Consider the following 12,787-nt stretch of genomic DNA (forward strand, 5'->3'; position numbering starts at 1 on the left):
CATGTTGCATACAACCAGCAAATTTACGGAACTCTTGCAAAGGTTCCTTCAAAGGACTAAGAATTACCCATAAAAAAAGTGGGAGAATAAGATGATACTACAACCATACAAGCACAAGTGAATAAAAGCAGTAGATGGCTTAATTGTTTGAATAGAGAAATTTAAGGCTGGTAAGGTAACAAACATCATATAGTCAAAGCTACATCCTACATGTTACAGGATCTAAGAATTGCATTTACAAGGAAGGTAATATCTGTACGTATCTACAACAAAGTATAGCCAAACCTTTGAAGCCGATTCAACTAGCGGGTTTGAAAGTATCGATAAATAGACCATATGTGAATCCCATCTTAAAATTGTTGAGAAGGGCAATTGGAAATGTTACCTTGGATCGACTATAATAGAATTTGGTTGCATATTCTGTGAGGATCACACATAATACTGCAGCAATAACATCATTAACACCCAAAGCTCCAAAGGACAAAGAAATTGTTTGTGCAACATAAAATCCACCTAATAAGGCGATTCCTCCAAAGAGTGCCCTTCGAGAAGGTTTCTCGAAATAGTTTCTTGACAAATCAGGTATAGTGCGAATAATGTCTACTAATCTTCGAGGGCCTGTGCCATCTTGCACGGCTCGGATAGGACGGAGTCGTCCAGCTAGTGGTGAAGCAATGGAATCAATTCTTCCATATAAGATCTTTGGATTAGGGCTAAACCCATAACTTACGAGCCTAGGACTCAAACCCACTGCAATCGCCATGGAATTGATTTAAAAAGTTGCCTGCAGAAATAGCATTGTTATCCCTAAAGAACCAAATGGCACACAGCGCACATAATATTAGAATTAAATATGTCATTTAATTTGCAGGCCTGGGGAGGTTGCAAAATAAATTGAAAAAAGAAGCAAAAGAAAACAACAGTGAATCCTTGATCTTTTAAACTTTAGAAGATGAAAGTTAATGAATACGCGACACATAATATTTTTTTATCCTAGTTATATATAAAGTGATAATTCAAATGATCAATGATAACTTTTAAAAGAAATCAATTTTTTTTTTAATCAATAAAATATACTAATGAATAAACGACTTGGGACACGTGTCATGTCTCATTAAAAATTTTCCCGCCTTTTTTCTATTGTTGACATGGAAATTGTTGATGATTGATTTAATATTTAAGGAAATAATTAACTCATTAAAAAAGTATAATATTTTTTGATTGACAATAAATATATATGTTTATATAAACCTATAATTTTTTTATCCTAAATCTTAAATAAAAGTAAAGTTTGCTTCATTAAGAAGTGACCCAACCATAAAAGGACAAAAATAAAATAATTTAATTTTCTATTTTCATATATACAATTTTCATATATATAAATTTTAAGCTCAAAATTTATATTATATTTTATATTTAGTTTATATATTTTATTATTCTTTTAAATCATACATGATAAAAGTCTACAAATTAGATTAACATATATGATATATTGATGGAAAATCTAAAATCTTTCGATGATGGGATCATAGAAAAAGAATATTTTTTTATAATAAACAAAGTAATCTATTGCATGTAAAAATTGTAGTAACTAAAATCTAATAAAAACTATTGACAAACATTTCTTAACTTACTTGGGTGATTTCATTAATATAATATAGCTTATTAATCAATTTGATATATTTTTATTGATTGATGATAATTTTTTTGTCTATTTTTTCACATATATGTTTTAATATAATTGAATAATAAATTATTTCTTCGCTTTGTCAATTATATTATTATAAAGAATACAAAGATTTAACGACTATGTTTTATGTTGTAAAGGAATTAATTTTATAAATTAATATCTATATATTCATATAAGTAAATATTTATTATATTCATTTTTACACGGGAATATATCTAGTATTAAAAAAAATATAAAATGACACATGTCTCTTTTCTAAGACCCATGCTGCGATTGGAATTATTTGATTGGATATCATTGCTTCAATATAGTAATTATTATTTAAGGAATTTTTTGATTGGATATCAATGTTTGAATGTGGGATATCCATATTTGAAAATGCCAATTGTTTAATGCATAAAATTGTTACCATTTATCTAAAGTTTTTTTTGAATATGAATGAAAATATTTGAATAAGATAAAGATAATGTAATTGGATCATTAATTAAAACTAATATTTTTTATTTTAATTTATATTAAAAAATAGTGCATTGCACGAGTTTTTTATACTAGTTATGTTCTAAAAGTAATCAATTTTGACATTAAAGTAAACAATTTCTACTTATAAGTTTATAACTTTAAATGAATCAATCTTTCTAAAATCTTTTCAATTTTGACGTTAAAATGATTAATTCGTAACTTAAGGTGATCAATTATATATAAAATGATCAAATAAATTATCAATTATAACTTATAAAAAGAATTAAATTTTAACCTTAAGAGTATCAATTATAATCGTAAATAGATTAATTAATGATCATATATTGGACAAAACTAGTGTAATTAGACTGATTGAGTTATTGGTCTCATTTTGAGACTGCGGCTAGCAATATTAGCTGAAAGGTTTATTACAAGCAGGGATGGCAATAGGTATTGGACCCGACCCGGATCCGTGGATCCGTATCCGTTTTCACGGATCTGGGTCCTAAAAAATTGGACCCGTATGATTCATGTCGGATCCGGATCCGTTTAAATTTCACGGGTTCGGATCCGGATCTGAGAAAAATACCCAGACCCGGACCCGCGGATCTAGAGGACCCCTTTTTTTTTTTTTTTTTTTTTTTTTTAAATATATTAAATATATATTAAAGTATATAATAAAAATACGTCAAACCCTCGGTTTCCTTATCTTCCCTTCCGTCACTGCCTCAGCCCTCAGTACCTCAAGTCCTCATTCCTCAACCTCACCCTTGCGTTCTCCTTCTCCCTCACGCAGTAGCTCTTGCCCCTGCAGACAGCCACCGGCCACACCGCCCACAGCCCACAGGCGACCTCACTCCCTGCCGACAGTCACCGGCCACCGCATACTCCTCCCCTCTCCTCACAGGCGGATTTGAGGGTAATAAACCCTAATTTTGATTTTTTTTTTCTACAATACTTTTGATTTGTGTTGAATTGTTGATTAGTGTTTTATTTATTTGAGTTTAGTGGTTGATTTATGTTGAGCTCAATGGTAATTTTTGATTTATGTTGAATTTTTGAGTACTTGAGTTCAATGGTGATTTTTGATTTATGTTGAGTGGTTGATATAATACCCTTACTGCTTTCACATCTTGCTATGAAAAAATTATAGTTCACATTTTCTGCTAAAGAATTAAATTGTTTATTCTGTTGGAAGCATCATTAAGCCTTCTATTTACAAACTCCAATTGAGGGTTTGGTGGCTGGGTGCGTGATGTACTGGAGTAGGGTCTAGTGAATATTGGAAGTAAAAGTATATTGGATATACATTTTAAGTAATATCAGAATTCATAAAATTACTTGTTTATTATAGTGATTTAGATAAGTCAAATGTCAAAGTCGAAGCTGTAGACTTATTTGTGCATTAAAAACAACTAAAGGGGTAATATGTGCTGCATAATTTGCTGAATTCTTGGTTCGATGTTGTAGACATACCATCTGGGCATGATATGATAGGTTATTATCCTCAGGAAGATAACAGACTTACTCAGCATGCAGTAAGAGATACTGAAGCTATATATCAATCTTATGATCATTATCTGCTGCATAATTGGATATGTTTGATGTGAATACAAAGTTCAATTATTTCAGCAAGCATATCCAGGGGCAGATTTAAGTAGATTACCTGGTTCTATCTTATATTCTTATATTTAAGGGGCAGATTTAAGTGGCCTGTATCCTTGTGTTGATAGTTTTTACTTTGGAAAACTATTTTTAATCTATCTTATATTCTTATATTTAAATTTTTATAAATTGCATCTATTAATGAGTTTTTTTAGTTTGTAGGATAAGACAATTTAAAGTTGTATATTGTTTTTTTGGGTGATTCCTTGTGAAATTATATATATTATTAACTTTAGTCTACAAATATCGCTTTTATTGCAAACTCAACACATTTAAAAATACAAAAAAAAAAATCAAAACTGGACCCGTTTTGGACCCGGATCCGGTACTGGATCCGCAGTATCCGCGGATCCGGATCTGGGTCTTGCAAAACTGGACCCGCGGATCCGGCTCCGGATCTGGATCCTGTTCTTGAAAACGGATCTGGATCCGGGTCCACCTGGACCCGGTCCAGATCCGACCCGTTGCCATTGAAAAGTGGAATATTACTCTTAATTGAGAGTCGTTAAATGAAAAGTGGAGTATTAATAAGCATAATCACTTTAAACTGAAGTTCACATAAACAGCAAATTGGGCAACTCAGACAGACCAGAGAGAGTTGGAGGCTTGGAGCCCCCACACTAGAGGGCCAACTTCTCCAACGTCTCCCTTTCCACTTTACCTTCTTTCTCGTCTCTTCTTCTCTTCCTCCAGAATCTTCCATTTTCAGGTTTTCTCTCCTCTCTTGTTCTTCCATTTTTCTGTTTCTAATGGTTTGAAGATGCAAATTTAACTAAATTCGGGTTGTAACGTTCATATGATTTGAATTTTTAGTTGGGTCACTTTCTTGCGTAAATTTAGTGGGTTTGTTCTAAATCCTCTTATTTTTACATCAGTTGGTGGGTTTCATTTCCTGGACGTTAACAGTCTTTGATTTATTAGCTGTACATTAAATTTTAATTTGCTTAGGGTTTTGATATTGACTTGTTTGTTCTAGATTCATTTCTAAGATGGTTGACAAAGTTGCTAAACTTTAGTTAAAATTCAGTATAAAATTTGAAAAATATGAATTTGAATTTCTGGTGTTTTCTTGAGCTTGACTTGTAGTTTGATCTGAGAGATTATTAGTATTTATTAAGGTGTTTTTTTTAGTTTCTTTCTTTTTAACTATTCATAATTTTAAAGGCATAATTTACTTATGGAGAATATATTTGGGATTTTAATTTTTTTGGGACACTCATTTTGATTTGCAGATCCAGCTTCAGAATTTACTATCTGGATACCTTAAGCTTTACTTGTTTGTTCTTGTTGGATCTATTGAACTAAGCAGTTTAAGAAAATTTATCACCATATATTCTAGATGTTCCTTGTTACTGAAGGTGTAGTAGAAAGTGGGTGGCTATTTCTTCAATTTGGATTTTGACCTTAAACATAGTTTTGGTGCTGTGGTAGTTGAGAATCTTCAAACATTTTGAATCCTAATCCAGCTCACTAATTGTTGGCATTGTCCTTTAGTAAGTTTGATAGAAAGCTCCTCAAAAATTTTGACCCTGAAATAGCTCAAGAAAATTTGTCTCTCCTATAGTTTTGCCTTAGTATTGGGCCTGTAATTCTGAGTTTTGAAATGGCTGTTTGCCAAAACAGCAGCAAGAATGGACCATTAACTCAGCCATGTCGTTGTTTTAAGGTGGCGAACTTAAAAGAAGCTATATTGGATGCTAGTGAAACATCCATTTAAGAGATCTTTATGTTTTAGGAGATCAATTAGGATGGGGGCAGTTTGGTGTGATTAGGGAGTGTGAGCAGGGAGTGTGAGCAGTGGTAACTTTTGTTTTTTGAACGACAGAGTGGTGGTATTGAAATTTTCAAGCGGTGCCCCGATGTGTTCACATGGTGGAAGTGTGGTGCTTATTCAAAGGGGTGTTTGAACGGTGTGGTTTGATGGGTATTTCGGTGGGGTGGGGAAGGTGGAAGATTTACAAGTATTAAGTATTTTATAATGTATTTTTAAATTAGTGTATAATTCTTATGGGTAAAATAATAATTTATCATTGCATTTGAATAAGTTTTTGTTTGATTAGATTAAATTGCACGATTGATAAACCTTTGGGGCTAATTTGCACCATTGTAAACGTTAGAGGTTGATTTGCACGTTGGTTGAGACCTTTGGGGTTGATTTGCTATATTTCCCCTTTCTTATTGGATGAATAACCTAGAAATTCCCTTGGTAAAAACTTGTGTCTCCCTTGTTTCAAGATACTCACAAAATATAAGCATCCAAACCAATGTCACATGATTCACTGATCTCCTCGCGAATTGTGATTTGAAAAAAGTGAAATGTGGTCGGTTTTGGGCTATTCTTGGGCAAATTTGAGCGAATTGCGAATTCAAGAAGCGAATTATGTTACACTGATCCAAACACATAAAATTTTCTATTGCGCTATTTCATTCAAAACTGCCAAAGACATCCAATTTATCAAGTGTACAACACACTGAATGCAATCTGCCCCAAATCTCATGGGAAGATTGGATTGATTTGAACATCTTGAATGCAATCTCCCCATTCTATTCGGATGTATTTGTACACCTTGATTCTCGTTGTATGCCATGTGAAACATAGAATATAAAGCTTCTCCTTTAGTGTATTCATTTGCATTGTCTATCCTAACACATTTTCCTTAAGAGAAAATTGATTTTCAACAAGATATACAAATTGAACAAAGACTTTTGGAAATTCATATTTATTCTTTACTAGAAATATCCTTGACATTCTACTAAAATTATCCACAATAGTTATGCACATAGTACAATGCAAATTCGATAAGTATCCAAAAGTGGAGCAGCTTCAAGAGGCTGCTTTGTCTTACTATATGATGGAGGACATGTAGTTCTCTTTTATTTTACTAACGGACAATTGGTACAAAATATTTTCTTCTTGACTAACCTGTCTTCTAAATCTGAAAACAAGAGTTCATTCTTTGTATCAGTATATGCCCCATTTTAAGATGTCACAATTTGGCTTTATTGAGAAGTGAATAATTACTTCTTGAATCTAATTAGTTCTCATACTGAAAAGATTTCTTGTAAAAACAATTGTATCATCATGCTTCACTTGTTCTTGAATGACATATAGTCCATTCTTTTCCTTATCAAGATGCCTGAGCTTTTTCATCTATGTTTCTTGAACAGAACACCCCGTAGTAGTAAAATTTACTTTTCAATTTAAGTTCGCATACAATTTGTTTTGAGAAATCTTGCTATATATAAATTGTGTAACTAACATGACATTATGCAAGGTTACTCCAATTTTGTAACACAATAGTCCCTTTATATTTTGATCACAAGTTTACTGCCACTAGGAATGGTCACAGCATGATTTTCTGTTTAAGTTAGTTCATAGTTAACAAATCTATGAAAAATCATGACACATGTGGTCATAGGCTCCACTTTCTATGATCCAAACATTAGTTTTAAAGGCTGTTAGGTAGAAAATACGACCAATGTTTGCATAAGTTGTGCTTGTCTTCTAATCTTGTTTATTTAACCATCTCGGTATTGGTCTTGTGTAAAGTTTGCATTCACATGACTCGCTTAGTTAATACTAACAGTCTAACAAACAATAAATACAGATGGTATGAGTAGGCTAACAAGTATACTTCAATGCAGCAGTTAGAAGCCGCTTCTTGTCTTCTTAACTCTACTGCCTGGATGTGCACACCTTTGATTCTTGCTAAATCCTCTGCATCATGTGTGCTCTCCCTTATTAGATGTTGTCACCTTTGTTACCTTTTGTTGCAGAAGTGCAAGACTCCTACATACAGAACACTTCAAGGTTGCTGATCATCACTATTCTTAACAGAACAACATGTGGGCTGGCTGAGTAACTCGACTACTATTCTTGTGTGTTATGTTAGATAATACAACATTAATAGAATTTTTAATCAAATGATCCGGGCCTAGATTACCCTACCAACGAGATTAAGGAGTTTTTATTGGCATGTTATTGGGCTAGTGCAAGATGTTTCTCGAGTGCAATGATTTCCAAAATCACTTGGGAGCATTATTTCACGTGGTAGGGATTCCTACAATGCCTTTCAGACTTGCCCCATATTGTTGGGTGTGAGGTTCACTTTTGTAGCCTGATGTTTCACACTCACGAAAGTGGTGGCAGTACAACTATTGGTGCTTGAAGTAGGGAATGAGAGTATTGTTGAGGCCAACTAAGCTTTCATAACCAACTACTATGACCATAATACTGAATTTCATCAGTTAGAATTTCTTAAAGCATCCTGTCTAACCATCCATGGAAGCATTTTTAGAACTGTTATGAAAAAGGGTAGAGGAAGATAAATCTAAAGCTAGGTGGCCCTGACACATTGAAGTCTCATGGTGTCAGGAAATATTAGGAACTATGAAGTAATGCAATGTTATGTGTCTCGTATTCATTAACTTTCATCTTCTAAAGTTTAAAAGATCAAGGATTCACTGTTGTTTTCTTCTGCTTCTTTTTTCAATTTATTTTGCAACCTCCCCAGGCCTGCAAATTAAATGACATATTTAATTCTAATATTATGTGCGCTGTGTGCCATTTGGTTCTTTAGGGATAACATTGCTATTTCTGCAGGCAACTTTTTAAATCAATTCAATGGCGATTGCAATGGGTTTGAGTCCTAGGCTCGTAAGTTATGGGTTTAGCCCTAATCCAAAGATCTTATATGGAAGAATTGATTCCATTGCTTCAACACTAGCTGGACGACTCCGTCCTATCCGAGCCGTGCAAGATGGCACAGGCCCTCGAAGATTAGTAGACATTATTCGCACTATACCTGATTTGTCAAGAAACTATTTCGAGAAACCTTCTCGAAGGGCGCTCTTTGGAGGAATCGCCTTATTAGGTGGATTTTATGTTGCACAAACAATTTCTTTGTCCTTTGGAGCTTTGGGTGTAAATGATGTTATTGCTGCAGTATTATGTGTGCTCCTCACAGAATATGCAACCAAATTCTATTATAGTCGATCCAAGGTAACATTTCCAATTGCCCTTCTCAACAATTTTAAGATGGGATTCACATATGGTCTATTTATCGATGCTTTCAAACTCGCTAGTTGAATCGGCTTCAAAGGTTTGGCTATACTTTGTTGTAGATACATACAGATATTACCTTCCTTGTAAATGCAATTCTTAGATCCTGTAACATGCAGGATGCAGCTTTGACTATATGATGTTTGTTACCACTTTTTTTATGGGTAATTCTTAGTCCTTTGAAGGAACCTTTGCAAGAGTTCCGTAAGTTTGCTGGTTGTATGCAACATGTTCTAATCAATAAACCGCCAGTTTTTTGTAATATAGTAAGTCAATCGTTTCATTGTCTCAAGGAACTCAAAGGCACATAACTTGGGCGCCCTAAAGCACTAGCCTAATTGTATCTTCTAGCGTAACTCGATCAAGGGCCTAGCCATCAAAACTAGCCCAGCTGAATACCTTCTTACTTGGTCTCCCAGAATATTAGCGACCCAAAAAAAAGAAACTGTAGAATAGAATGCAATACCACTATACAAGGTATAGTTATTGCTATACAAGGTATAGTTATTGTCAATAGCTAGTGCTCCAAGTACAAAGAATGCATAAAATACAATTCAACCCCATTAATCGTCATCATTATTAACCTAATATAACGTTCAAAATAGGGTTTGGGTGATGGAAGATAATGAACAATTCATATCCGTATCCCCTTTAAAGAGACAGTTTGAGGGATGTGGTTAATTTTACCTCTAAAAATGAGAGTCTTGCATAGAGACATAAGAGTAAAACTACTTGTAGAAAAATAATGGCTAAAACTAGGGCTAAAACAATGTCATAAATACGTTGAGTAAATAAAATAAACAAAAAAGGCTGGATGAAAAACAACTAGACACTAGGGTAAGAAAGACAACTAAAGAAACTATTATTATTAGTCTAAAATATGAAATTGGAGTCTCTAACTCTGGATAACAGACCCTAAATACTTGAACTTAGTCGTACGATCACCATTAGAGGTGTTTATAACCGGGTACTCGGCATTTCGGGTACCCAAAAATCCAGGTACTTGGTTAGTCGGGTACCCAAAAATCCAGGTACTTGGTTAGTCGGGTACCTAATTAGACAACTCGTGTCCTAACCTATTTTCGGGGTACCCGGATATCGAATACCCGTATAAATCAGGTCGAGACACCATATACCTGGTTTTATTTGTATCATTTTGTGTGGCAGAATTTATTAAGTGTTTTGGCAGAATATTTTGGCAATTTTTTTCAAATGGCAAAAATAAATAATTCATCATTTATCATTGACTTGAAGTCATCATTCATCAACATTCAACAATAAAATTTTAGGTTCAAATTCTTCCTCAAAGTTTGAGGGTAATGTCTTCATAAATCCTTGTTATTATCTTCGGCTATCCACATCTATGATATATAAAAAAATTGCAAACCTTATCACTGTTCATTACTCTTCACAAATGAATAGCGCTTTTGCTTATTCATTAATGCATAGTGTTTTAGCTTAGTTGGCATCCCACATCATCACTTGATGCCAATTGATCGTATGCAGTGCAATTGGCAGTTAAGTTCTTCCTCTTTGGCCACGTCGTTGAGTTTATTGACTATGCGTTCTTCAACTTCTGGTTATTAACCATTTGATACTACCTCTTGCACCTTTCTCTTCATTAATTTTGTGGAGGCTTAATGATGTGCTCCATGTTTCATGGGCGGCTCCTTACAATTCTCTTCTTTCATATGCTAGCTATGATGAAAGATCCTTATTTATTGCACCATTTGCAAAATTCTTTCTTGCTTTGTGAATTCACGGAAGCTCCTCATTTATTAAACCATCTACAACATTGCAACCTCACGTTTGCAGGTATGCTTGCTATTAATTCTTCTATTGTTGTGTTTATTTTCAATGTTTTCTTTCTTCTTTGATTGTTGGCTGGTTATGATGGAAGATACTTATTTATTGATTATTTGCAACATTCTTTCTTGCTTTTTGAATTCACGGTGGCTGCTCATTTATTGTACCAGCTGCAACAATGCAACCTCACGTTTGCGTGTATATTTGCATTAATTCTCTCCTATTCCTGTGCTTTATTACTGCTGTTGTTAACTGTCTTGTGGTTAATTTTTACAATTGTCTTCTTTCATATGCTGGGTGTGATGGAAGATCCTTATTTATTGCACCATTTACAACATACTTTCTTGCTTTGGCTGCTTATTTACTGAAACATATGCAACATTGCAACCTCACGTTTGCAGGTATGCTTGCAATTAATTCTTTTTTTTTTATTTGTGCTTTTAATGCTTTTCCCGCCTTTATTTATTGCTGTGTGTTTATCTGGCGTTTTTTTTAATTACTAAAGTTATTTAATTATTTAAGTCCACTATCTCATTGTTGTCTGTTTGGTGTTTTTGATTTGTTTTTTGTTCTCTTTTTTATTGATGTTTGTTTCCAATTATTGGATTTTTCATTTCTGCTTTGTATGCTTTTAATTAATGAAGTTATTCCATTAATTATGGCCACTGTTTCACTGTTGTTTTTTAGTTGTTTATTTGTTGTTTGTTCTCCCTTTTTTTATTGTTTGTGTAGTCAACTGTTTCATTGTTGTTTGTATGTTGTTTCTATGTTGTTTGCTGCGGATTTTCCAATCTTCATGTTCATAGTGTTGAGGTTTCAGTCGACTGCGAGTTCAAGTCTCAATCGAATGCGCCTAATAAGGAGGCTCTCTATCCTTCATTATTGTGCCTTGCACTGTTTACATTATAATCATGAATTCAGTTAGACTTCCTTTTTAATTAGGCTTGCTATTTCTTCAATGACATTCAAACTAGTTCGACGTTTCCTTCAAAGTAGTTCAATAATCTTTGGCTAAGCCATTAAAAGAACACCATGTTTTTCTTTCAGTGAAAGGTCATGGCTATTTTCACAAAAAACGCCAACTCTTACAAGGGATTGCTTAAAGAAGTAACAACGCTTTTGGGCTTTCTTGAGCCCCTGTATGGTACATTGAATGCTGCATCAAATGTGGCTTGTGTTATTATTTTTGGTAGAAAAGGAGCGAGTCCCTAGTTTAGAGTTGGTAAGGTTTTTGCGGACTTGCTTGAATTGGAAGAATCAACAGCTGATCATTGTTTGCAGACTCTTGTAACAAACTTTGGACTTTGTGTTGAACATATGGCCACGCCCAAGTGTGAGCAATGTGAGAAGTGTAAGAGCTACTTGCTGTTGTTCGTTATAAATGGGGATGTTGAAGGAATAGGAAATGTTGAAGTAAAGCCTGAAACTTGTATACATTCCTCTCAAGACGAATGTCCAACTCCAACTGATTTTGCATCTCAGATTCCTTGTTCTTCTATACCTCCTCCTCCCAAAAAACGTAGAGTATCTTGGATTCATACAATAGCCCCTTAGACTCCTCAGTTAATTCGATTGCCTCCTGATTTTCCTTCTTTGTTCCCTAAGAGGAAGGCCGGCTACTAATTCTTATCATGTTGCTTTATGTCCAAGTAGCTTTTGTATAGGTCTTTTGTTTTCGGTGTATATCACCATGGCTCATTTGTAACGCCCTTCAGATCAGAGTTTTGGAAATGTACTTGCTATTCCTAAAAGGAAATTATTTGTATTTACCTTTGACATTAATGAAGTTTTAACTGATTCCTTCGTTTAAATACTCTTTTATTAGCTTTAGTTCAAAATTAATGAAGTTTTAACTCATTCGTTCGTCAAAATACTCTTTTATTAGCTTTTGTTTGTTTATGATTCCAGTTTTTTTACATAAAGACACCTTTAGAAATAAATATATAAAATTGCTATTTTGTTGTAAGGATGCTGAAGAAATGCGCTTTAGAGATAATTATAATTGTTATAGGGAAAAAGCAGTATAGAATAGCGTTTGCTATTTTCATAAGGTATGTATTCATCAGCAAACCAGAATATTGGTCATTACATAGATTGCAAATGTG

The 12,787-nt window shown here is 33.8% G+C and overlaps 2 protein-coding genes across 7 annotated transcripts; one reads left to right on the forward strand and one right to left on the reverse strand.

Moving 5' to 3' along the window:
• Positions 1-298: 298 nt before the first annotated feature.
• Positions 299-763, reverse strand: LOC130817573 (uncharacterized protein ycf20-like). Its single transcript, XM_057683355.1, has one exon. The coding sequence runs from the start codon at positions 761-763 to the stop codon at positions 299-301; it is 465 nt and encodes a 154-aa protein (XP_057539338.1).
• A 2,085-nt stretch (positions 764-2,848) lies between these two features.
• On the forward strand, positions 2,849-12,543 carry LOC130817574 (uncharacterized). 6 transcript variants are annotated; one of them, XM_057683360.1, is made up of 5 exons: positions 2,855-3,068; positions 7,592-7,660; positions 8,418-8,816; positions 10,992-11,083; positions 11,730-12,543. In XM_057683360.1, the coding sequence occupies exons 3-5, from the start codon at positions 8,439-8,441 to the stop codon at positions 11,791-11,793; spliced, it is 534 nt and encodes a 177-aa protein (XP_057539343.1). In that variant the 5' UTR covers positions 2,855-3,068; positions 7,592-7,660; positions 8,418-8,438; the 3' UTR covers positions 11,794-12,543. The 6 variants fall into 6 exon arrangements, with proteins under 6 accessions (XP_057539340.1, XP_057539343.1, XP_057539341.1 ...); XM_057683358.1 differs by having other exon boundaries at positions 7,592-7,865; positions 11,730-12,542; XM_057683359.1 differs by having other exon boundaries at positions 7,592-7,625; positions 11,730-12,542.
• Positions 12,544-12,787: the final 244 nt, after the last annotated feature.

The sequence above is a fragment of the Amaranthus tricolor genome, chromosome 7 (assembly GCF_026212465.1).
Source record: "Amaranthus tricolor cultivar Red isolate AtriRed21 chromosome 7, ASM2621246v1, whole genome shotgun sequence".
NCBI classification, from domain to species: domain Eukaryota; kingdom Viridiplantae; phylum Streptophyta; class Magnoliopsida; order Caryophyllales; family Amaranthaceae; genus Amaranthus; species Amaranthus tricolor.

Bases quoted from the DNA above. Each gene is read 5' to 3' on its own strand.
- LOC130817573 (XM_057683355.1), bottom strand. From the start codon at position 763: ATGGCGATTGCAGTGGGTTTGAGTCCTAGGCTCGTAAGTTATGGGTTT.
- LOC130817574 (XM_057683357.1), top strand. From the start codon at position 8,439: ATGGCGATTGCAATGGGTTTGAGTCCTAGGCTCGTAAGTTATGGGTTT. The intron at 8,817-10,991 runs GTAACATTTCCA...GTGTGATGGAAG, and splicing joins TCTATTATAGTCGATCCAAG to ATCCTTATTTATTGCACCAT. The intron at 11,084-11,729 runs GTATGCTTGCAA...TTTTTCTTTCAG, and splicing joins TTGCAACCTCACGTTTGCAG to TGAAAGGTCATGGCTATTTT.